The sequence below is a fragment of the Bactrocera tryoni genome, chromosome 4 (assembly GCF_016617805.1).
Source record: "Bactrocera tryoni isolate S06 chromosome 4, CSIRO_BtryS06_freeze2, whole genome shotgun sequence".
In the NCBI taxonomy this organism is placed as follows: Eukaryota; Metazoa; Arthropoda; class Insecta; order Diptera; family Tephritidae; genus Bactrocera; species Bactrocera tryoni.
The window spans coordinates 30,799,706-30,827,283 of NC_052502.1; the positions used below are offsets into that span (position 1 = coordinate 30,799,706).

Consider the following 27,578-nt stretch of genomic DNA (forward strand, 5'->3'; position numbering starts at 1 on the left):
CGCTGGACATTGTCCAACAGGCATTCATGGGCTGTAAAGCTGTAAATGCAGTCGGAAGAAGGTGAGATGGAAACATCCAGGCACTTGCTCCTTCATTGTTCAGCCTTTACAAGACTGAGATTGAAACATCTCACCAATCATACTTTCGGCGAATCAGGAAACAGAGCCGTAACTGACTTTAGCCCCCTCAACAAATTCGTGATCATGGCAATTATTTCGAGAATCTTGTGTGAATCGTTTTCTCGTTCCAAGTGTCTCTCAAAGTAGGTTTTTATTAAAGCCATCGATAATATGACCAATACCAAACAATTTTGCTAAAATAAAAAATAATCAATATTTACAAAATCAATCAATAATATATACAATGTCCTGAAAAATATACAGTTTTATATAAAAAAAACTCGGAAGAACATCGACTATTATGCTGGAAGTCATATCCTTCACTACCGGAAGGATATCGACAATGATCTACAAAAGAGGCCTTAGGATGTTCTAGCACACCTTTACCACCTGATTTTTGCGATAAAATTGAATTCTGATTATTCTATTCGGAAAGCAAAAATTTTCGAACTTTGCTTTCTCTACTAATAACGAAAAGATATGCCATTAAATTCGTGTATCGGCTTCCGTGCCGTATTACGTAAGATCATTTGTTCTATTGCTTATTTTACCCAAAGCTAGTGTAGTCTGCTTCCGAGTGTTGGATGATTTTCATACAATTATCTCAACTTTCATGTTTCAAAGGATGTTCGGTGAGCTCGAAATGAGTTCTCAGTGTGATTTTCTAAATTAAACATTAATTATTAAGATTTCTTTCACAAACGGATGCTTAATTTTACGTTTTTGGTTTACAAATACAACATTTCATCAAGTACAAATAATAACTTTCATCTATTACAAAAAAAAAAAACTATTTACCGCAGGCATGGCCGTCACTGGTGGACGTTACTTTGGCGATCGTATGTCTTACGCTGCTGGAGCGCCGCGTTCCAATGGACACGGGCAAGTGGTGATCTTTAACAAAGCCAATACTAACCCCATACCCGTTAAAATGATACTGGAGGGAGAACAATTCGGTTCAAGCTTTGGCTATGAACTGACCACTGCCGATATTAATGGCGATCAGAAACCGGATCTCATCATTGCCGCTCCATTCTATTTTAATAAATCCGAAGGTGGCGCTGTTTATATATATCAAAACGATAAAGATATGCTGCCAGAGCAACCGACGCTCAAGCTGACCGGCACTATGGAAAGTCACTTTGGATTAGCGCTCGCCAATATCGGTGATATTAACAAGGATAGTTGTGAGGATTTGGCTGTGGGTGCACCTTACGAAGGTGATGGTGTGGTATATATCTATTTGGGATCACGTACTGGTTTGGTTAGCAAACCCGCGCAACGGATACAAGCTTCAGATCTTGGTTTATTGCCACATCCGCTACATACATTCGGCAGTTCGATAAGTGGTGGCACCGATTTGGATGGTAACTCTTACCCGGATATAGCTGTCGGCGCCTACAATTCCTCGGCTGTGGTTATGCTACTCTCACGACCGATCATCAATATAGAGACTACAGCGCGCAGCAATGAATTACGGAATATTGATCCGGCAAAACCGGGCTGCTTACATGATGCCTCAACAAATCTTACGTGTTTCACCTTTGAAGCCTGCTGTTCGATTGAACCTTATGAGCCGGCGTCGGCTAATAAGGATTTGCGCCTACTGTACACAGTCGAAGCGGAAACTTTTGGTGGGCATAAGAAATTCTCGCGTGTATTTTTCGATCGTGAAATTAAGCATAGCAATGTGGTGAAACGTGAAGTTACCGTGCGTACCAATGGACGCCAGACATGTCAGCAAGTCACCGGTTATATCAAAGAGAATACCAAAGATATACAGAGTCCGATTAAGTTTCGTTTGAATTATACAATTGTGGAGCCGCGGCTGCCACGTTCCGGCTTGGAACTATTGAATCCAATTTTGGATCAAACACAGGCTTTCGCTGAATTCGAAGGTACATTCCAAAAGGATTGTGGTGATGATGATATCTGTGAGAGTAATCTAATATTGAACGCCGAATTGGATTTGAATATGGAGAGTGAGTACATAATTGTTAATATGGAAGCTAATGGTAGGAGAACTTTTTTCGAAAACACACCTCATTTATTTGCAGATGACAATTATGCTTTGATATTGGGCGAGAAGAATGAGACGCGTGTCAATGTAAACGTATTGAATAAGGCGGATTCGGCTTATGAGACACAATTGTTTGTCGTGCATCAAAAGAGCGTCTCATACATAGCCGCCTCACGTACGGTGAGTCCATGGGAGTTTTAACAAATTTCATCGACAAAATATTTATATAATTTTTTTTCAAAGAACTCTGTAACCTGCAATCGTTTCAACGACACGGTGGTTGCCTGTAGCCTTGGCAATCCGATGAAGCGCAATACGGCTCTTTACGTCTCGCTGCGTTTCGATCCCAGCGGTTTGGAGAATGATGAGCGTAAACTTACTTTTCACGTCTTTGTCAATACGACGTCGCAACATATTGGCGATGTGAAGCCCGAGAAAGAGTTAGAAGTGCGAGTGGTGAAACGTGTTACACTAACCCTGACTGGTTACGATAAACCCGAGCAGAGCTTCTACAGTGGCGAGGTGAAGAAAGACAGCAAGGTCATGCAGATGGAGGATATTGGCTCGCCCGTAATGCACACTTATACGGTACGGAAAAAATAAAAATAATAATTTTCGGTTCAATTAAAAATATCAAATTTGGAAAAATTAATTATATTTGAAATTTTTTTTTTTCAAAATTAATTCCTATGGATCTCATTAAATTTTTTCTGATTTCATTAAATTTTATCAAGTAACTTTTCCCGCTTAATTTACTTCATTTATTTTCAATTTAATTTTTTAAAATTACTTATTTCATATATTCAAATAATTTACTCAATAATCTAAATAATTTCATTATATTTTGTTGACTTAAATTTTAAATATTTTATTAAAATTATTAAAATTATTTGAAGTTTTAATCATTTAATTATCGCAAATTAATTTGTGGAATTATAAAATTCAGTTAAATTAAATTGATTCAATTAAGGTTAATTGTCTTGAATTTTACTAGGTTAAACTTGGTCCCACATATTTTTTTTTAAATTATGGCACTTCATTCCATATTCGGTTTAATTAATTGATTTTTATCTTAATTTACTTCGATAAAAATAAATTAATCGAATCATGTAATTTTTTTCAAAATCATTTTCATATTCAGTTTCATTAAAGGATTTTAATCTTAGTTTAGTTCGATAAAAAATAAATTAATATAAAGCCTAATTTTTCGGGTAATGCCTTAATTTACTCAATTAAAACGCTTCCTGTGACAATCGCTTAATTTAGTCAATCAAAAATTTCCCGCTATATATGTGTAGACAATTTACTAATTGACTAAATTAAGGCACCTTTTGAAAGGACTATTCAATTAATATTAATGATTTCGTTTAGTTTAATTAATTTCGTATTCAACTCGAATTCAGTTAACTCTTGAAGTAGTTTGACTTGTAATTGTCTATAGAGCAGATTTTACTAAGTATCTAATTGAAGTGCGCTTAACTAAATTTAGCTCGAAAAATTTTATAATTTTTTTCTTTTCATAAGTAAATTGTAGTGACATTTAATGACTCAATTAATAAGTTATGTGATGAAGTTCAGACAGCACCTTAATTTAGTCAATTAGCCACTTAATTTAATTAATCAGAAATAGCACGCTATACATATATGAGACAATTAACTAATTGAATAAACTAAGAGACCTTTTGAAACGAATATTAAATTAATATAAACGATCCAATTTATTTTCGCATTCAAATAAGTCACAATTAATTTTTCAAATTACTTGAATTCAATTTAATTTTAAATTGCCAATTATGAAGATTTCACTATTTAAGCTAATTAATATTAGTATAACTAAATTCAACACCAAAAATTTTATAAATTTTTTTATGATATTTAAATTCTGGTGACATATATTGACTCAATTAATAAAACCCGCTTAATTTTTAAGGTGGTTTTGGTAATTAAACTCTACTAAAATTAAAAACAAAAATTTCGAATGAAAATATATAAAAAGTGGCATGAAAAACCCCATAATAATAAACCTAAAAATCCTAACCACATATTTCTAACGAAGGCCTAACTAAAAAACCCTAAAAATTTTTAATTAATTAAAAAATACTTTAATTTCAAACTAAAATATATGAATAATCGAGATATTATTATAAAACAAAAAAACAAAATACGAAAAAGGAATTTATATCCAAATCCAATCCAATCCCACCCACACAGATTTTTAATGAAGGGCCCTGGAAGGCACCGAAGGTCCAGCTCACCATCTACTGGCCACATCAGCTGACAAGCGAAAAGAGTAAAAAGGACAAATGGTTACTCTACCTGGAGGCTATGCCAATTGTGGAGAATGCCGAACTTAGCGAATGTACCGTGGGACCCGACCACATTAATCCACTCAAACTCACATCGAAAACGAAATCAAATGATCTACTTAACACACTGCAAATGGCACCGGCAGCCTACATGATGCGTCCCACCGATAAAACACAATACTTTAGCCGTTACAGCACGTACAGTGAGAAGAGTGTCTATAAGAAGCAAAAGCCCACACAACGGCCGGGTCCACATGACGAGGACGATGACGACGAAGAAGGACGGTATTTGAATCGTGTGCGCCGCAACACATTCGAACGCATCATACGACCCGAACGTTTCATGGACAACGGTGGTGAGCACACAAATCGCAAACGTGACATTGTCGAATTGGATTGTAACAAGGCGACAGCGACTTGCGTTAAAATACAATGTGATATTTACAATATTGAAGCGTTCACCGAGGCGTCCGTGCATATACGTGCGCGTCTGTGGAATTCCACGCTTGTATCGGAGTATCCACGCGCCGATTTGGTGCGTATTATGTCGCGAGCGACAGCTAAAATACCGCTTGAGTTTTCAGTGGAGCACACGGAAGTGAATTATCTGGTAAGTACACTCGTATTCGTTACATTCTCTTAAAAGTTTTTCACTAAACTCTTGTTCTTTTCGTTTTTTTTTTTAGGTGGAGACACGCGCCTATCCCGAACTACTCGATCAACAGCGAGAGCAGCCGACATCCATATGGGTTTACATTGTAGCCATAATCTGTGGTCTGATCGTCTTGGCTGTGGTCGTACTTATTCTTTGGCATATCGGTTTCTTCAAGCGCCGACGACCCGATCCAACGCTAAGCGGCAATCTGGTTAAGAGCGAGGAGAAACCATTCTTGAATGACGCAACGAGTAATGGTCGTGGCTTCTAACAAGAGGGGACAGTCGGGTGGGATATCGCACAGCGCGCGCCTCCTAAAGTACAACAAACATGCTGTCTAACACTAAAGCAACGCGTCGAACCAGCTGTGATCTTCAATGCCGAAACTGCCAACAATAACAATAATGCATACTACAGCAACAATAATAACAATAACACAAGCGGTGGTACCTCGTATAAACCAGCTTGGGCTGGTAATGGCCAAACGGATGTGGCAGTCATCGATTGGGGTTCGCATTGGTAGTAGGTGTGTGTGTGTGCTTCGAATTAGTGTTATGCGTGACGTGGCATGGTGTTAGTTGGGTGGCAAAGCGTTATGTGTCGTCTTATACAATATTATTATATTATATAATATTTTCTAGGGTGGTAAATGTCTGTGCCATTTTACTTAATTTAGGCATACAAATGTATAAATAAATAATATTGCGGTTCATTTTAGGTTAAAATTTTTAAATAAATATTTTAGTTAGTGAAACCATCCGCTGCTGATTATCGATTTGTATAGCAGCAAATGACAGTTTAACGGCATTTAATGCACAGCATATTGTTTAAATTTAGATTTAGGTTTTGAAAAGGCCTTACTTGTGTAGGATTTAAACTGTAAGCGTTGTGTAAAGTTCACTAAAAGACTTGCTCGACAAGCAAGTTGCGAAAAAAACTAATTAAGCTAGAAAATATTTATGTAAAAAATAAATAATTCAGCGGAGAACTAATTCCAAGAACACAAAAAGAAAAAAAAAAATAATGCAGAGAAGCCGCGAAGCCATTAATCATAGCGACTGAATTTCTTATATATTATATTATATAAAATTTTTTAGAACGATATTTTAACTATTAATATTTTTTATGTTTTAAAGTAATTGGCGTTTATTTTATTAGTTTTGTTTTGTTTTTGATTTTATTTGTATTTATTTTTTTATTTTATTTTATTTTTTAATTGTTTCAATATTTTTTTATTTTGATTTTATTTTTTTTAATTTTTCCATTTTATTTTTTATTTAATTTTTTTTATTTTATTTTGTTTTGTTTTTCTTATTTAATATTTAAATTAATTTTAACTTTATTATAATTTTTTTGTTACTCAGTTTTATTTAATTGGAGTGTTTTAAAATATTAGCTTTTATTACGACATCAATTTTATTTAATGCCCAAATTTTTTAAAATTTATTTTATGATTTTTTTTAAATAAAAAATTTATTAATCTATTTTTCTCTTTTAACATTTCTTAACAATTTGTTTTCATTGCATTTTTATTTTATTTTTTATTTTTTTTTGTTACTTTTCATATTTTTTAATTTTTTTTAAATTTATTTTTATTCCACTGTTTTTTGTTAATTATAACCTTTTGTTTTTTTTAATTTTAATTTGTGTTTTATTATTATTTTTTTTTTCAAAAGTAAAACTTTAAACAGTTGCTTTATTATTATATTAAAATTTTATTTTTTTTTGTTTTTGTTACTTATTATTATTTATTAATTTTACTATCATTTTAATTGAATTATTTTAAAATTTATTTTCTAAACAATATTTCCTTTTATTACTACATCAATTTTGTTTAATACTTACTTTGTTTTAATTTATATTATGTTTTTAATGAAAAATATTTAATAATTTTTTTTATTATTTGTTTTTATTAAAAAATTTGTTAATTAATTTTGCAGTTTTAACATTTCTAACAGTTTGCTTTTATTACATTTTTATTTTATTTATTTATTGTTTTTTGTAAATACTATTACTATTTATTTATAAAATTTTAATTTTTCTTTGACCATTTTAAAATATTTTATCAAAAGTATTTGCTTTTAAACCTACATACAAATAGGTACATATGTATATATTTTGTTTAATATTTAATTTTTGATAAATATTTTTTTTATTTTATCTTGTTAACAATTTTTTTTTTATATTTTAAAACAATTGACTTTTATTTTATTTATATATGTATATATTTTTGGTTTTTAATTTATATTATTTTTGTGTACTTTTTAAATTTTTTTTGTTTTATTTTTTTTTAATTAAATTTATTTTATGTTATTTTAAATTACAAATTCTATTGGTTATTATAAAATTTATATATTTTTAATAACTGTAACTATTAATTCTTTTTATTTGTAATGCTCATACATATTTGATTGATTTGAAATTTAGTTTTTTATATTTTATTGTATCAAATTAAAAACTTTTTAAATTTTAAAGTCTATTTTATTATCTATTTTGTTAATATTTTTTTGTATACCAATAATATTTATTTTTTTGTTGTTGAAAAAATAATACATATGTATGTATGTATGTATGTACACATGTATATATTTTATTTGAGTTTTAAATACATTTTTTTTTTTGATTTTTTATAATTTTTTTTTTTATTTTATTACTTTTTTAATATTTTGTTAATTTATGTTAATATCTTTTTATATTATTTTATTATGATTTCAGTTTTAGTTTATTAATTTTAAATAATATTTTATAATTTAATTTTTGTCTTTTGCTATATTTTATATTTTTATTTATTTATTTTTTATTGTTTATTTATTTTTTTTATTCTTTCTTTTGTTTTTTTTATTTATTTTGTTTTTTTTTTGTAATTTTGTTGATTTTCCCTTGATGTAACTTTGCTCTCTGCAAACATTTTTATTTTATTTTATTTATTTTCTATATATTTGCCATTTAATAATTTTTTGAGGAGCTCCTTACCGAAACCCAACTTTTTCCATCAGTGTTGTTATAATTTCGGCGCCTAAATGAAAACTAAGTTAAAAAATAATTTTTAGCAATAAAAATCACATTTTAATTATTGCATAAAAGCATATGGAAATGTTTGTCACTTGTGAGCGTTTAGTTTTTCACAGTATAGTGCGGAAATTTCTTTGAAAATTTTTTTTTTTGTAATTTTTGTATTAGAACAAATCATAGCGCAGCTAACTTGGCTCAACTGCCGGGTCTATGTTTACTTATTTAATCATTTAATTAACATAATAAAAATAAAAATTCTAAACTAAAATTGCATATTAGCAGAAAAATATAAAAAAAACTGAAGTAAATGACATATATAACTTTATAATATAACCTTAAAAGAGAAAAAATAATAAAAATTACGAAAAATAATAAACACAATCAATTGTAAATACGTAAATGTGTGGAATTTGTAAATTTTAACACTTGTTTTTAGCAATAAATTCCATTCACTATATTTTAACATAAATATATACATATGTATATGAGTAAATACTACATATGTACATACATATATTTGAATATATGTATAGTAAGTGCATATTTAAGAAATCGAACTCGAACTTCTTTTTGTCTTAAACTTAAAGCCGTAAAACAAATAATCTTTGTATATAAATCAAAACCGCTACAATTGATTAGTTATAAATATATATACATATTTACGTTTAAGTGTGCATGTATATTATGGAAACACCGCTATAAAGTGTGCGTGCAGATATTTTTTTTATAATGTTCTATAAATATGTAATTTTAAGCTGTTATGTCTTAAGTTATTTCTAATTTATTTTCTATTAGCTATATTATGTAATTAATTTCGTAAGGTTTAAGCAACTGCAATTGAGATGTGACAAAAGTTGTGAAATATATTTGTCTAAATATATATAAATTTGTAAATATTTAAAGAAAGTTGTGTGTTTTTTACCTGCTTGGGCGTGTGGGGGTGCGAATTTTTTGTTGTAATTAAAATTAAATAAGATCTGAAGTAGATCAAAGGAATGATTATATTTAATATTTTTTAACTTATGTGCAGGGTTGCCAAAAATGCATTAAAAAGGAATTGAATTAACATTTCATCAGTTTCTTATTCATTTCTTAATCCCACAAATCTTAATTAAAAATAATTTTTAATTTTTTGATCCCAAATACCGAGCTGAAAAATTAACAATTATTAATTCCAAATAACGGTATGAAAAATAATGAAAATTTGTAATTCCAAAATTATTTAATTATTAAAATTTATTTTAATCCTAAAAATTTTATTAAAAAAATTTATAAAATACTTTTTATTATATATTATTTAAATAGTATTTTATAATTTAATTTTCTTTAATTTTTTTTCCTTTTTTTAATTTTTTATTGTTTTTTATATTCTTATTTTTTTATCTTGATACTAAAATCTATAGTGTATGTAGAAGCTGCATAACTGAACCCTTTTCTTCATAAAATGAGACTATTCAAAAATAACGGCGATTTTTCATTAAATTTTTATTTTTTTCGACTTTTTCAAATTTCGGTATTAGAATTAAATTTTTATCATTAAATGAAATTTTTAATTTTCAAATTAAAAAAATAAATTTAAATCTTTAATTTCAAATATTTAAAGAACACATACATACATACATACAGAACATTTTGCAATAAATTTATTTTTGTTTTAAAATTTTTTAATTAAAAAATTCGCCACCTTGCTTATGTGTTATTTCTTTTGATAAAACAATTTCTGAAGTATATAAATTATATCGTCGCGGCTTTTTTAAAATTATCAAATTTTGTTAGTTTTGCAAATTTATAATACTCACGCATAATAATATCAGCATCCTTAAAAAATTACATTATTATTCCTGTATTATTTTACTAGAAATTCAGTCAAAGATAGTAGTTTCTAAACTTTTTAGTTGCTTTCAGTAAATAATGGTTCATAACCTCAAAGTAAGTTTGTAGTTGATCTTACATACAAACATTCATACATACATACAATACGTTAGTCTTTGGTTATTGTAAAGTGAAGCTAACAACGAAAACATATAATAAGACATAAAATGGCCGATCCCACGACAGTCGAGTCGGTGTATGTATGTATGTATGTATGTTCGGAGCGAACTCGGATTTTTATCCAGCCAAGGACCTTTAACTCGACATCATTTCTACAAATTACTTTAGAAATGTTTTCTACTGCCCCAACAACTACAACAACCAAACACGACTTCCCCCAATTTGCAATTTTGTTGAAGAACTCTTTTTCTATAACTTGAGAACGCTAAAAATATCTGCTGCAGCATAAATTGTTCTTATTGTTGTAACAATCTAAACTGCAAATTGATCTCTTCATGCTCCCATTGTTTGCTATTAAAGAATGCTGTGAGAAAGACAATACATACATAAGTATGTATGTGCAAGCATACAACTAATAAACGAACAAAAATAAAAACTTTCGCACAATTGTGAAATACAGCACAATGGCTTCTAAATAACAACAAAAAATCAGCCACGCTAAACGTTGTTAATCAAAAAAAAAATCAAGTCAGCGTTTTTTAAATAACAAAACCAATTTTGTAAAATTCGGCTTTTTTATTTACTCGTGTTTTGTTTTTTTTTCTTACGTAAGTTTTATGCATATATATTTATTTATATACCTTGAGTTAATGCAAAAAATGTTTGGATTGAGAGAAATAAGAAATTAACATTACAATCAAAATATATTGAACTAACCAATATTTTTAACGTCGCAATTCACATTTTTACATGACTAAATTCAAGCATTTGATTATAAATTGTTGAGAGCGGTTTGTTGTTACGTTCCACAGGTATCTTAAGTAGTGTCAGCGCGCATTGCACGTCTTTCAACAAAAACCCGCTTGCACCCATTTCTTGTGAAATGCAGCGCTAACACAACTTCAATCCTGTTCGTAACAACTTCACTATTACGCATGCCTCCATGCTTTGTTGTTTTCTTTTATGTGTTTTAATACGATTGCGTGTTGTTTTTTTTTTATATTATTGTTTAATATAAGCTATCAGCATTGGATGAACGTGGTTTCTTCAGTTTCTCCAAATTTTTGATAACGATGTCATGTAGCGATGAATAACGATTTCGCACTTCACATACAACCAACCACAAGCTTAAGTATTCCTTCTCATCCAACTCCACCACTGCCCGTCGATAATCTTCGATATGTGGATATTTCGCGACTTTAGAAACAACTTTGGCGCGTGATAAGAAATAACGCGAAATTTGGTCGAAGAATGCCGCAGCTTCGGATTCAACAGCTTGTATTTCAGCAAGCGTATCTTCCTGCACAGATACACCGAAATTGTTGCCATCCTCAATTTTTGGTATCAAAAACGAAATCCACATTTTTAACAAATTTGCTGCAAATAATCAAATGATTAGCAATCACTTTTAACATTTTAAATTTACATATTGCGTTGACATTACTTACAATCTTCCACAAGTTTACGAATAATTGGTTTTACGATTTTGATCATTTCGCAGAGTGGTTCATTGCAAGGTACAGAACCAGTAGGCAAGCACATAACTTTGGTGCCAGGCACAAAGTGATCGGTGCGTGGTCTTTTTGCCGCCGGCTGGTCGGCGTCACCACCGTCGTCGGTCGTTTCAGCATGATTGTTCACCAAAATTGGATCTGGCGTTGGAATGTTAAGGTCTTGATGCACTTCATTGAAGTTGCGATCGCTAAACATAGGTGTTGCGAGGAGTTCATTCAATTCAACAATTTTTTCTGGAAAGCCCTGTATAATAAGCTGTTCTGCTTTTTTGATTAGCGAATCTTTGTAATCTTGAACTTGCTGTAAAAATGTGAAGACATGGCATTATAAATATATTTGTTGCGGGAAACAAGCAGACTTACCTTGGTTGTAGTGTCAGCTGGCATTTTGTGCTGTTGTTAAATTATTTACTTGCTAAATTGTTAATTTGAATAGTCCTCGTGGAAGTTTCTACAATTACTTTTAGAATTGTCAGTTGAAAGGTAGACGATTTGCTTGTAAACTATTGAAGTGAACACTGGTGATGCTGCACGCTACAGGGTGCTATGAGTGAAGCAAATAATTTATCTGTGTGCGAAATACTTTGCAAAAACCAAAAAATTTCTTAATTGGCACAAGCTTCACCGTTTTCAAAAACCACATTTGAATGGCATTTTCGGCATGCTTATATTTCAATTAGTTCTTACTTATGAAGAAAAAAACTTTTTATTTATTTAGAATTAAACTTTCATTTTTCGTTTCAAATATTTCATTCTGTTCCGTTTAATCACTCTATTTTATGCGACATCTACCGAGCGAAACGAGTAACTTTGAATTGTTGGTGGAGAATATGTCATGAAAACTACCGCTATTTTCGTGGCGTCTATTTCAATCGCCGAAAAGTTTGTGTTAAATTGTAAGTGATTTTATTTTGTGAAGAAAGTGGTTTAAAATCAGTGAAAAGTGCTTAAAATAGTTGAAATGTAAAGTGCGACTAGTCGGTTGTGTGGAGAATATGAAATTCGTTATGTGAAGTTAAAATTAAGTTAAGTGCTACAATTGTACTTTCGGTCTCGTATATGTGCGGTCTAGTAACAGTGAACTTAGAATTTACTGAATAAATTATTGCCTACTGCCGGCAACGGATGCCATTGAAGTCTGCAGTTCCGGCAACTGGTAAAATCCAATCAGACGGCAGCTACTGTAAAGTACAAAACTTGGTAGCGTTTTGGCACAGGTAAGCTCAATGCAATCTATATAATTGTGGTTTTAGCTATTTATCTTATATGCTTTGTGAATTAAAGGCTGGGCTGAATGTCGGATTAAAATTACCATAATAGAAAATATCTTTCAATTTGTGTATAAATACATACATATTTCTGAGGTAGTCTAATAAGAACCAACGCTTGTGGAGCGCCTAGCAACTGAGACACTTATTAGATTTTTTTGTGAAATTGGTTTTGCGAAAGGTTTGTGTATATGCTACGATAATGGCGCCCTCTATGGCACTGCGCCCCACACTCACCAGAGAACGTATATCATACGATATATCAGAGAACGTATATTTATAGAGAAGGTTCACGATGACGAAAATTTAGGGATATTTCAATTTTGGGATATTTACTGTTTTGGATGAGCGTGTTTCACCACAGAAAATTATTAGCGTGTTTCACCACTTAACATCAGGGGACACGAAAATAGCAGAATTGAGCATTTTCAGTGTTAAATGAGAAAAATAATAATTCCAATGTTAAGGAATGTACGCTTACAGATTCGCATATTTACTATGCGCAAACGATGCTGCATATATGTATGTATGTAATTTATAGATCGGTATACATATGTTTGTATGTATGTATATTTGTTATGGAAGCACATAAGTATGTACATATATATTTTAAAATTGAGCTATTTTATGATGAATTCCATAAAATCTTTGCAAATATATAATTCAATAAGATTTGTATTACTATCTAATTATGCATTTTATATACATATGTAGGTTTGGTACGACATTCATATGTATAATAATATACTGAAATAAATATTTGCTTTCGTCAATAAATTTTTCGATATCATGTTAAATGACCAAGCGGTCGCACATTTGCCCATATAAGTATGTATTATTATGTGTGCATGTCAACAAATATAAGAACCATACGCATAATGTTCGTAAATTTGTCTACATGCAACAAATGTATGTAAATATGTACATTCAATGCTTCATGCGAAATTTCCGTTGACGCGAACAACCAATGGCGAAGCTCATATTTTTTGCTTTCAAGTCAAAGAGTCAAGTGCTGAACACAATGAGCGCGACAGACTGCAAACGACATCTGCCAAATATTAGAATACACATGTTCTTATGGACACAGTTATGTAGCTCTGCAGCTGCTTCAATAACTGTGTCCATAAGAACGTGTGTATTCTAATATTTGACAGATGTCGTTTGCAGTCTGTCGCGCGCATTGTGTTCAGCGGTTCAATGTGTCGAAAGACTGACGCGTCACAACATTGCGTTGTTGGTAGAAAATCCGAGCTGTGCCGAAAACACTAGCGAACGATCGCCAATTGCCACTGCTTCCCTTGCCGCTGTACCAGCTTCGCCGGCAAACCAGCGTAGATATGTATGTTTGTGTGTGAGCTTGCATACATATCGACGCAGATTTTTGCGAGTCACGGAAAAATATTTTAGACAAATATTGTAAATCGACAACGGCTATGTTGCCACTTTTGTCACTTCTTTCTGTGAAGAAGCATCAGAAAGTTGTTCAATTTATGATTTTTAGCTTTTGCCATCGTCGCGAAAAGACGCTTGTGGGCAAAGGCATGCTCGGGGAGATGTTACGGCGTCTGTTTTTAGGAATGAAGCAAGTTTGCCGGTTGAAAGTGCGCTTGGGTTCATGAATGAAAATAGTGTTGTTAGGTGTTTTTCTACAAATTTGAGCATCGACTATTTGGCTGCCATATTGACTTGTGACGCTGCTGACGCTATTTGAAACCATTGTTGTTTTTGTAGAACAATATTTGTAAGTTTTGCGGTGACATATCTACATGTGAACGCATATAAGTATGTATGTACATATGTTGTGTATGCATTATTCGTATGGGAATGTCATATGCATGTAAGTATGTATGTACATATAGAGCAGCGTACGCATATTATGTTACTGATAAATGATATCTTGATTTGAAATTGATTTGTACGTAAGAATGTATGTAAATACATATCTGCAGGATAGATGTGTATGAAAGTTTTAAACGATAAAAGATGTGATTTATATATGTATATTATTGTTGTAATATATTAAGTTTTTTAGGATATTATGATAATATATCATATACATATGTATGTACATATATGCATAGATATGAAACTATATTACATTATCAAAGATAAGAAATATTTAAAAAGTAGCTCAATTGCCCATTAACTATAAATATTGCTTGGCGAATTGCATAGTTTAATAATAATGCTATCAATTTTGCATGAATCCACAAAAATTCGCAAAATTATATTCATATCAATTGATATGATAGCATGTAAACGTATAAAAATATACGCCAAAAGTCCAACATGCGTCTGTAAAAGCAATGTATATTTCTGAGCATAATTTTCATTAAATACTCAGCTCTGTTCACGCGCCACTGTTAAGATTTCTCCTTCTTAGCTAGCTGTGGTGAAACACGCTCATCGCATTTTGTTAGCTTTTGACAGTTTACACGCTTGTCCGTTGTTGGACCTTCTCTATAAATATACGTTCTCTGGCCGAGGTCAAATTTTAAGCGCCAAGCAGAGAACGTATATTTATAGAGAAGGTTCACGGCGCGGAGAGCGTAAAAAATATTTTTGGCTAACAAAATGCGATGAGCGTGTTTCACCACAGCAAGATCAGAAGGAGAAATCTTAACAGTGGCGCGTGAACAGAGCTGAGCATTCAATGAAAATTATGCTCAGAAATATACAATGCTATTACAGACGCATGTTGGCCTTTCGCTTATATTTTTATACGTTTACATGCAATCATATTAATTGATATGAATATCATTTTGCGAATTTTTCTGAATTCGTTCAAAATTGATAACATTATCATTAAATTATGCTATTTTCAAAGTAATATTTGTAGGTAATGTACAAATAAGAGATACCTTTTAAAAATTTCGTATGTTTGATAATATGTATGTATGTATGTATATCATAAATTCACAAATATGTATGTACATACATATGTATGTATGTGGATACGTTATATATATTTATGAAATACTTTCATAATATCCTAAAAAACTTAATATATTACAAGAATATTGGCTGTAAATTACATTTCTTCATTTAAATTTTCATACGCATCTACATATTACCATATAGTTACATACATACATATGTAAGTACAATTCAAATTCAAATCGTGATATTATCATTTATAAGTAAAAAGCGTGAGGGAACTGCTCTATATGTACATACATACATATGCATATGTGCACGACATTGCCCAACAAATAATGTATACACAAACCAACATACAAATATGCGTACACATATAGATATGTATGTCACCCGCAAATATTACGAATATTGTTCTACAAAAACAACAATGGGTTTAAATAGCATCAGCGGCGTCATAAGTCAATATGGCAGCCAAACAGTCGATGCCCAAATTTGTAGAAAAACACCTACCAACAATATTTTCATTCATGAACGCAAGCGCACTTTCAACAGGCAAACTTGCTTCATTCATAAAAACAGACGCCGTAACATCTCCCCGAGCATGCCTTTGCCCACAAGCGTCTTTTCGCGACGATGGCAAAAGCTAAAAATCATAAATTGAACAACTTTCTGATGCTTCTTCACAGAAAGAAGTGACAAAAGTGGCAACATAGCCGTTGTCGATTTACAATATTTGTCTAAAATATTTTTCCGTGACTCGCAAAAATCTGCGTCGATATGTATGCAAGCTCACACACAAACGTACATATCTACGCTGGTTTGACGGCGAAGCTGGTACAGCGGCAAGGGAAGCAGTGGCAATTGGCGATCGTTCGTTTGTGTTTTCGGCACAGCTCGGATTTTCTACCAACAACACAATGTTGTGACGCGTCAGCTTTGGGCACATTGAAGTGCTGAACACAATGAGCGCGACCGACTGCAAGCGACATCTGTCAATTATTACAATACACACGTTCTTAGGGACACAGTTATTGAAGCAGCTGCAGAACTACATAACTGTGTCCTTAAGAACATGTGTATTCTAATATTTGGCAGATGTCGTTTGCAGTCTGTCGCGCTCATTGTGTCAGCACTTGACTCTTTGACTTGAAAGCAAAAAATATGAGCTTCGCCATTGGTTGTTCGCGTCAACGGAAATTTCGCATGAAGCATTGAATGTACATATTTACATACATTTGTTGCATGTAGACAAATTTACGAACATTATGCGTATGGTTCTTATATTTGTTTACATGCACACATAATAATACATATATGGGCAAATGTGCGACCGCTTGGTCATTTAACATGATATCGAAAAGTTTATTGACGAAAGCAAATATTTATTTAAGTATATTATTATACATATGAATGTCGTACCAAACCTAAGTATATAAAATGCATAATTAGATAGTAATACAAATCTTATTGAATTATATACATACATATGTATTTGCAAAGATTTTATGGAATTCATCATAAAATAGCTCAATTTTAAAATATATATGTACATAATTATGTGCTTTCATAACAAATATACATACATACATACATATGTATACCGATCTATAAATTACATATGTACATACTTATATGCAGCATCGTTTGCGCATAGTAAATATGCGAATCTGTAAGCGTACATTCCTTAACATTGGAATTATTATTTTTCTCTTTTAACACTGAAAATGCTCAATTCTGCTATTTTCGTGTCCCCTGATGTTAAGTGGTGAAACACGCTAATAATTTTCTGTGGTGAAACACGCTCATCCAAAACAGTAAATATCCCAAAATTGAAATATCCCTAAATTTTCGTCATCGTGAACCTTCTCTATAAATATACGTTCTCTGGTATAAGTACTTCCTAAACTTTTTGCGACCTCTAGTTGTGGTATTTAAATTGATGTTTCATAAATTCTGTTTTCATAGATTTTCCGATGACGGATAACCATTTTGTGCTCCAAGTTTAAAAGTTCTTATTTTTTAATTTTTCGGTAATTATATAATTATTTTTAGCAAAAAATAAAGCTTTAAATATTATATTTGGCAACATTTTATTATTTGTCACTTTCTTAATCCAAGCCATAGTATTAGGGTATATGTTCACTAAATTTAAAATTAAAAAGATCAAGATATTATGGATTTTGCTTATACTTTAAAATAAGAATTTTTTGTCAAAAAAAAAATTAAAATGAATATCTGGCCTTTTAACGTTCGGATTTGAAATAATAGAAATTCTATTAAGGCGTTCAAGAAGTCAGTAATTCAATTTTTAAACTTCTGCATTGGTAAGAATTACCTTTTTTAGATAATTACCACCATAAAACAATTTTTTGTAAAATTCTAACCTCTTGTTTTGTTTTATAATATTGATATGATTTATTTTACGCATATATTTATTTTTTCTTATTTAACGCTTATTTAATTTATACTTTTTATATTTTCTCATTATTTGACCTAGATAATGTTATATGGTACTATTTCCTATCCATATTTGTTTGTTAATGGTTTTATCCTTAAAACCGTACGATTTATCTAGCCTTATGCTATATATACCAGAGTATAGGTTATTTCCGAAGTTAATTTTTTGTTGCTGACGTCTTCAGCATCATCATCTTTTAGGATGCCTGCGCTTGACGCTAATTTTAACAGACTCACTATCGATATCTCCTCTAGTGTATCATACCGTGGGGATCTCAGATGCTTACAGCGTAGTCTTGCCAACGCGGGACAAGTGCACATGAGATGCTCCATTGTTGCCCTGGTGCTTTGCTTTAGACATTTCCTGCAGTCTTCTCGTTCTGTTATCTACTGTTTTGCATATGATCACGTTTTCGTGTTTTAGCCGTACACTATTCTTGGCAATATCGTCAACTATTTCATTGCTCTCGATGCCTTTGCCAGTAGAAGTGAAGTTACTTGCTCCCGGCAACACTTTTCACTGCTGCCCTGCTTCTCAAGACACTTCTGGCTGATATGCATTACGAGGTTATTGCCTTGATTACTGTTTGACTATCTACGTATGTAGATGTTGACTCTGGAATTACCTGCAGGTGCATTAGAGGTTAGCTCCGCGGCTTTCGCAATAGCAAAGACGTAAGCTTGAAATATACTGTAGTGTTCCGGCAACTTAAATGTTCTATCGTCCATTTTCGAGCCATCCATATAGATGTTTAGAGCGTTGCGCATAGCTAACATACCTTTACGCCAGCCATCCTTTTCAATGTTTATTTTGAACCTTCTTTCCCTGTTGAAAAGTGGGATCATGTAGTCACCATTACCCACCGAACTACGCCCGAAGGATCTATATGTAAATTCACCTGTAGCCAGTAGTCGTCCCCCCATTTTCCTGCGAAGGTTTCAGCGTAGAGGTCTTGAGGTCAGGTTTAGTACCAGTTCAAGAGCAGCCGTTGGAGTTGTTATTAAAGGTCCTATTAGGCACAACATAGCGAGATTCTGAACCTTTTCCATTGGCTTTCGGTAGTTGGATTTCCGTACGCCTGTCCACCATACTACTGCACCGTACAGCAGAATTAGTCTTACAGTGAATGAGAGAGGGATAGAGTCCTCAGGTTGTGCCGAGCATCTGCTTACACGCATTTAAAGCAATGCTAGCTTTCTTCACTCTTTCTTCTACGTTCTGCTTCCACAGAAGTTTGCTGCCCAAGACTACCCCAAGATACTTGGTGCGGTCCTTGAGAGAGTTGTGTCCTATTTGTTGAAGGGAAGCTTCATAGATGAATTTTGCGTTTTCTTGTGAACACAAGCAGATCCATTTCCCTGGGTTTAACCCCAGACACGCTTGCAGTGCCCAATTCTGGACTGTATTAAGAATGGTGGTCATAATACTGCTAATGGTCTATAGACACCTACTCGTTATTAAGATAGCAATGTTGTTCTTATATGCCACTATCTTAGGAGCTGCCGTCCAAGTTCCTTAGCAGTTTATTGATCACAAATGTTGATAGAAGCGGAGATAGCACTCCACCTTGCTGAGTACCTCTATAGACTTCCTTGATCATTGTCATTTTAGCGTCATTCCATTCTGCTCGAGAGGTTTCTTATTACATTGTAGAACTACAAATATTTGCTTTGGCGGTAGAATTTTTTCCTTTGTAAATTTCTATATTGGAAAAGTAAAATGAGTTCGGCATGATTTAAATTTATAATAATCATATGTACATATGTACATATATTAGGGTGGATCAAAAAACGAATGTTTTTATTTCGTGCTTGGTGCTCTGGAAAATTATTTAGTAGGGACCTCTAAGAGAGCCTCTCCAAGTATGAGCTTCTAAATGTAACGTAAAGAATCTCCTCCTCATAATTATCTATTTTGTTCATATCTATATATGTATGTATATCAACTACTTGGGGATTATAAAATTGAATGCTCTACAAAATGGTCTCTCACAATTTTTTCTTAAACCTAGCCTATTAAAAATTACAGATCACTTTTCAAGCGCACTAAATTTCCTACAAAACTTTTAGTTTTGCAATTTAAATATTTTTATACCCTGAACAGGGTATATTAAGTTTGTCACGAAGTTTGTAACACCTAGAAGGAATCGTCGAAGACCCTATAAAGTATATATATAAATGCTCAGTATGTCGAGCTGAGTCGATTTAGCCATGTCCGTCTGTCTGTCTGTCCGTCTGTCTGTATATATACGAACTAGTCTCTCAGTTTTTAAGATATCGATTTGAAATTTTGCAAACGTCATTTTCTCCTCAAGAAGCTGCTCATTTGTCGGAACGGCCGATATCGGACCACTATAACATATAGCTGCAAACAAACTGAACGATCGGAATCAAATGCTTGTATGGAAAACTTTCACATTTGACAAGATATATTCACGAAATTTGGTATGTTATTTTCTAAGGTAAAAGAGTAATATTTGAAGAAATTGTTCAGATCGGTTAACTCTAGCATATAGCTGCCATACAAACTGAACGATCGGAATCAAGTTCTTGTATGAAAAACTTTCACATTTGACGAGATATATTCACGAAATTTGGTATATGTTATTTTCTAAGGCAACAATGTAGTCTCCGAAGAAATTGTTCAGATCGGTTAACTATAGCATATAGCTGCCATACAAACTGAACGATCGGAATCAAGTTCTTGTATGGACAACTTTCACATTTGACAAAATATATTCACGAAATTTGATATATGTTATTTTTTAAGGCAACAATGTAATCTCTAAAAAACTTGTTTAGAACGGATTACTATAGCATATAGCTTCCATACAAACTGAACACATAGTTACTAACAGAAATGCACCTGTGAAGGGTATTTAGCTTCGGTGCAACCGAAGTTAACGTTTTTTCTTGTTTTTTCTTGAGTTTCAAAATTCAAAAGAAAAAAAAATTGCCTTAAAATAGTAAATAGCTAGGTTTACGAAAAAATCGAAATGTAGCTTCTTTGAAGAGCAGTATATTTCCTAAAACCTGTAAAAAATAAGTGGATGCGTTATATGAATCTTTCTATTCGATAATAAGAATAAAATAAATGACTGAATAAAGATCTCATACTTTTAGACCCTTTTTAGAGGTGTCTACCAACCACTTTTTCAGCGTGCCAAAGGAAAAATTCAATATTCGGAATTTTGACCCTCCCTAATGTACTATACTTGAATACTGTGTGTGTTCGTAAGCTTAGTTTTGTTGTGCACCCACAGCTCCGATTGCTTTAATTCCATTATAATAAAGGCTTGACTAAATTGTTGTACATCGCTATTCAATGCATACATACATACAACAAATCCATCGTCTCTGTTGTACATTTGTATCATTTCAATGCTTCACCACTTTACTCCATCAAATCTTTTTAACAAGTTGTTAGTGTAATCGACTTTAAATTTATTGTGCTTCCTCCTTTTGCTTTCGTTCGCAGCTGCTTTACTCTTTTTGTTTTTGAATTTCTGTGACAGCAAATCTAACAAAAACAATGTTTCAATTTTCTTGCATTTTATACTGTCAAATACAGTCCAGTAGCGTGAGCATCGACGGTGGAGCTTCGGAGCATTATTTCCTGTTTCCTTATTATCAAAGTGGGTGTGTATAAATATACATATTTGTATATGCATATGTATGGATGTATATAAGTAAATTGTGACATCGCTTGGGTGCAAGGACGATTAAGTATTGTGGTCGCCGACTGCGAATTAAACAAACTTAGCAGATTGCTGGGCGTTGCAATCATTGTGGTAATGTTAGAGAGTGTTCATTCTTTTTGCTCAAATTTAGAAATGCATGCATTTAATTTTTTTTTTGTCGTTTTTAAGCTGATTTTGCTAGTCGATACGCAAAGTGAAGTATTTCATATTTAATTAAATTAGTTCCTATTTTTGGATCAATTGTTGCAGCTCAGAGTCTGTTTTTTTTTAACTCGTAATACCTCTATGAGCAAAAAATAGTAAGACTTTATTTATAATTTTAAATTTCTCAACTTATTCTTGAAAATATATATTGTCCCCCTCAAAGTTATCCCCCTTGGCCCCATTACACTTGTGCCAACGTTTTTTCCAATTCTCGAAACAGTGAATTTCCGGAATAGTCTTCAATACGCGTAGCGATCCACGTTTAAAGTCCACAATTGACTCAAAACGGTTTCCGTGGAGCGGTCGTTTGAGTTTGCTGATTAGCCACAAGCCACATGGAGCTAAATCCAGCTAATACGGTGGTTGTGGATAAAAACTTGGCGTAAAACTCACGAAGTATCAATTTAGTATGAAACGGTGCATTATCGTGGTGCAAATACCAAAAGTTGTCCGCCCATAATTCCGGCGAAAATGCCGCATAACACTTAAATAGTGTTCCTTGCTGACAGTTTGGCTGGTCGGAGAGAATTCGGTGTTTATCACACCTCGACAATCGAAGAAAACTGTTAGCAAAACATTAATTTTTGATCTGCTTTTACGTGGTTTTTTCGTCTTCGCCTCACCGTTACGGCCGATTGATCGTCTGTTTCTGGGTTGTGAGCATAGATCCAAGGCTCATCGCCAGTAATAAAACAGTAAAATAATACATGGTAGTCGGAACCCATTGCTTCACAGATGTTAACGCGAAGCTGCTTTTCGAAAAAATGGAGTAATTTGGGAACCAAACGTGCTTTCAATTTTCTTAGGCCCAAATGATCTCTCAAAATGGTTTTCACTGCACTTCCGATATTCCGATATTCCACCGATGAGATCTAATTCTCTGCTTGTTAATCATCGAATCTCAAGCACCAATTCTTTGATTAATATTAATCAATGTTGATGGCCGTCCTAGACGTGGTTCGCAACTTGCAAGGATGAAAACGGGGGAAAATTGTTTTTCGAATTTTTATAATATCTCTGGCAGGTCGATATTTTCGGTAAACATTTTGCAATAAAAACTGTTGTCCACATATGCGGTAACTGGGGGCTTGAATAATTTAGGTTCGACTGGGATAAAGGAAGTGGCCACCTCAAAGGCACGATTCGTGTGAAGTTTCTATTCCGATATATTAAGTGTCTGAAATAAGTTCAGTTCACTGTTAATGAAATATTTTTAAATCGAAAACGTCCATAAGAAACTTCTGGCAGAAAAAATTATATTGATATTGTAGTTGCAGAAAATTTTGTCCAAGTAGATTTGTGGAATACCGTCGATTTTAAAAGATACAAATCCGGGTCAGTTCCGGAACTCTTTGTCGTAGAAATACTTTTATTTTCTTAGTTCTTCTACCTTGTAAGCCTAAAAAGTAACATCTAAAATCTTTCCTATAAATCTTAGATATAAACACTACCAAGATCAAAAAACTATGCCCAAATGCTTCGAGATATTTTGTTATTTAAACAATAACTTAGTTTTTACAAGCACAGGCATTTATATAATATAAAAATGATATTCAAATTTATTAAGATAATGTCAGGCCATCCCCACTCACATATATACATGTATGTGCATATATAACCCAACAAAGTGTTATGCTTCATCTTTTCTCTATCCAACGTTGAGGTGCATAAATTATACTTGAAATGTACCTAAAACAAATTTCGTTTCTCTTTAGGTGTGAGTAACTACAACTTATGAATATGCAAATTATATCAAAAGTTATGCCAGCAAAGATGTTCTCAACACGTTTTGTAGATTATCCCAAAACACCAATATATGGTCACAATCCACCCACACACACTATTCCATTAACTTCCAGTACACCTCGTCGTGTAGATATTCCCTTTAAATACTTTCACAATTTTTGTGGGTGTGCATTTGTTAGTCTTAGCGCACCTTTTCGCAAATTGAGTCAAATGCAAGCAATTGAGGGTCAACAATGTCAGCAATTCACTTAACAGCAGCACAAAGTTCGACTCACCTATGCAATTTAAAGCCAATAAAATTTCATATTAAATGAATGCATGCAACATTAGGGTGGTGCGCCGGAAGTAAATGTTGTTAAATACAAAAATAATTTCAGTATTTAATTTATATATATTTAGTATATGTATGTACAATGTACATACATGATACGTACATAGGTTGCCTTTTATATTTCGGGATTTAAGAGCAAAAACAAATTTTAGTCATCGAAAATTACTTTATTGTTTTTAAAAATATTCTCTATTGAGATCTTTATACCTTTGCATGGGTTTGAACGAATTGTCGAAGCTCTTTTGCCACTCTGTTTGAATTATCTACCAAACATGAGTTCTGAAGGATTAAGCCGCCTCTGCAAGAGTCGAAAACCATTGACCGCTTAGTTTACTCTTTACGAACGGGAATAACAAGAAGTTATTCGGCGCCAAGTCAAGACTATACGGATGATAACTCATCATATCGATGTTTTAACTGCTCAAAAATGAAGTTATTTCAGTCGATGTGTGAGAGCTAGCTTTCCCGTAGTGGAGAGTGACTTTCCTGATTTCTTGAAAGACAACTGACAAACAAATGGTTGTATACCACTCAGAACACTCACTATTGTGCGTTGCTCCAGTGATATGGTTGCGACATGTACAGTTTTTCCAAAAAAAAAAAACAGGCAACCATTTGCTTGGAACTATTTCGTGTGAGAATAACTTTTGTTGGATTTGGCAAATCTTGAAATACTCATACAGTCGACTGCTCTTTACTTTCGGGTTCATACGTGTAAATATACGATTTATCACCTGTCAGGATGTTATAGACGTACTTCAAAGCACCGCTTTCGTACTTTTTAACATTCCTATCGACCAATCGGCAATACCTTTTCTTGCTATTGGAAATTTTTTTAATACAAGGTGAAAATGTTTTGTTTGCAGTCAAATATTCATGCAATATTGAATGTATGCTAGTCACACTAATGCCCACAGTTGTTCCAATCTCACGATAGGTCACATGACGATCGTGCAATATCAGTTTGCGCAGAGCATAAATAGTTTCCGGAACAACAACTGATTTTTGACTACCTTCCCGAAATCTATTTTGGAGGGATCTACGACTTCGATAGAATTCACCATACCATCAATAAGCACTGGCCCTAGATGGAGCTTCATCATCAAAAATTTAATTAATTTCATCGATGCACTCCTTATAAGTCCATAATCCACGTCGAAAGTTTGTAAAAAAATAACCGCAACAAAATGTTCGCGACTTAATTCCATTTATTTGTACAGAAGAATACTTTATGTTACTGTAAATAACACAAATAGTGCTCAAAATGTACGAGATTAAAAATGTCAAACTTAACGAACGATAAAATAATGAATTTCCAGATTGCAACACTAGTGTTGCCTAGTCCCGAAATATAAAAAGCAACCTATGTATGTTAACATATATAGAATATTTACTAATATCAATAAAATTATATATGTAAATTATATTGACTACAAAATTCAATAAGTCACCCTAATGAATATGGCATCCCTTATACTTTAATTCATTTAATTTTATGATTGGCTTGTAGCCCTTCAGTCACTTCACTCCATCAAGGGTTAAAAGCTAAGGTGAAAGTCAATCAATCAATATATATATATATATATATGCTTTCTATGATTTTGTCATTATATTATTGAGTATTATATACATATGTATATAAACTTTCAGTAAGTTTAACCTTCCATTAAATTTCTATTCAACTAAATGTACTTGTTTGTGCATTGTGGAAATCAATGTCTTATGTTTTTAAGAAACTTTTCTCTTTTTACTTATTTTCTATTTTCAACATCATTGGGCTTAATTGGTTTCTTCTCCTTGCTCTTTTACCACCTCCAGCTGGTCGAGTGTCTTGAGTCTAAGTATGTTAGAGATAAATTTTCGTTAGGTTGACTACTACTTAAATCCCAAACAACAATTTGGTGCCAAGTTTAATATAATACTAAGTTAGGTTGACATTCCTTTCGGTGTTTATGCTGGTTCTAAGATATATGACAATGTCAACAAATGCAAAGTTTTGTCTCTCAATCGTGAAGTGTTATTACTTCCCAGCCGCATCGTATTCCTAATTCGGTAGAACGAGGCATAACTAACGGTGTTGTCATATCTAATAAGAGCTGTATTCGATTCACTGAGCGTTGGAGACTAGCGAAACGAACAAACTATACCAGATGCCCAAAAAAAGGGGAATTACTTATGGTGCAATTATGCGCTAACATGTCTTCGGACGCTTGTGCAATAGTGTTATGATTCTTTCTTAGTGGAGAAATTCTTTTTTCGCTTTAAAAATCGTTGCCTTGACCCTCTAGTTTTGTTTACTATAAATTAAAATTGCTTATAGTATGTCTTAAGATTTAGAAATACAAGGAAAAATTTGCTTTTATTCATCTATTAAGCCATTCACAATGGTCAAAAGTATACTATACATAACTTGGGTGCATTGAAGAGACTATATCACTACTATATCTCTTGTATTTTTACGTATTTTATTACAAATCTTTATTTTCGCGTTAAAAATAATCTCGTGAGCCAATACAAGCATCGCTTAATGCAATACACTTATATTACTTATATTGCTTTGGCAGGAGTGGCCTTCAGTGCCTTCAGCGAATTTTAGTTCCTTCGGTTTCGGTTGATTTTTGAAGCGCTATTCATTAGATAGGTGTACAGTTTCGACGTCATATTAATAAACCCCCGTCTCGTTAGCAGTAATTATGCCTTTGGTGAATGTAGGGTTCTCAGAATCAGAATCTCTCTTGCGTTCTCTACTCGACTTCGTTTTGGCTAAAAATTTAAGATTTTTAGTATGAGTTTAGTATTGACACGCTGCATACCCAAAACATTAACCAAATTGTGTGGAGTCGCTGGTCCTTGACTATTTCTCATCACGATTTTTAGTTGCCGTTTCTTTAACTCTTTCGATGTTATGATTATTAAGAGAGGTTGATGGATGACTTCAAGACCTTCACTGAATACTTTGTACCTTTCAAATACTTGTGTTAGTACTCGTAGACTCCTCAAAACACTTCTGCAACATTTTCTAAGATTTGGTAGCCGTAACTCTATTTTAAATAAAAAAATTTAAAGTTATTTTTTTTTTTTTTTGGGTAAAAATGGCGTAGTAAAGAAACCGTTAAATACGTTAAAAAAGGTTGTAACAATTTAGGTAATTTTTTTTATTGATTTGGTTTCCACACGCAGTTTATTTGGTCCAGTCCGGTAATTTTTGATAAAATTGTATTAGGTGCATTTCTTTATAGCTCGCACTTCAGCTATTGAGATTATTTATCATACCCGATAATATAAAGAAATAATTCATCAGGACTTTCAGCTTGGAGTGATGGGCCTTGAGTCCAATTTCCTATGACTCGTTCGAGCATTTCGACTGTTAAC

At 32.6% G+C, this 27,578-nt stretch overlaps 2 protein-coding genes across 2 annotated transcripts in view; one reads left to right on the top strand and one right to left on the bottom strand.

The window, feature by feature from the left end:
- The window catches only part of LOC120773774 (integrin alpha-PS1), a 93,266-nt gene extending 87,463 nt beyond the window's left edge, over positions 1 to 5,803 (top strand). Inside the window, exons 6-10 of the mRNA XM_040102857.1 lie at positions 924 to 2,102; positions 2,178 to 2,320; positions 2,384 to 2,728; positions 4,352 to 5,056; positions 5,133 to 5,803. Of these exons, the coding sequence (XP_039958791.1) occupies positions 924 to 2,102; positions 2,178 to 2,320; positions 2,384 to 2,728; positions 4,352 to 5,056; positions 5,133 to 5,372 (2,612 nt within the window). The 3' untranslated portion in view covers positions 5,373 to 5,803. The remainder of the gene's footprint in view (positions 1 to 923; positions 2,103 to 2,177; positions 2,321 to 2,383; positions 2,729 to 4,351; positions 5,057 to 5,132) is intronic.
- Positions 5,804 to 10,844: 5,041 nt separating this feature from the next.
- On the bottom strand, positions 10,845 to 12,109 carry LOC120775779 (proteasome activator complex subunit 3). The gene is made up of 3 exons (XM_040106115.1): positions 11,983 to 12,109; positions 11,554 to 11,920; positions 10,845 to 11,482 (listed from the first exon to the last, which is right to left on the bottom strand). The coding sequence occupies exons 1-3, from the start codon at positions 12,004 to 12,006 to the stop codon at positions 11,115 to 11,117; spliced, it is 759 nt and encodes a 252-aa protein (XP_039962049.1). The 5' UTR covers positions 12,007 to 12,109; the 3' UTR covers positions 10,845 to 11,114.
- Between the last annotated feature and the right edge of the window lie 15,469 nt (positions 12,110 to 27,578).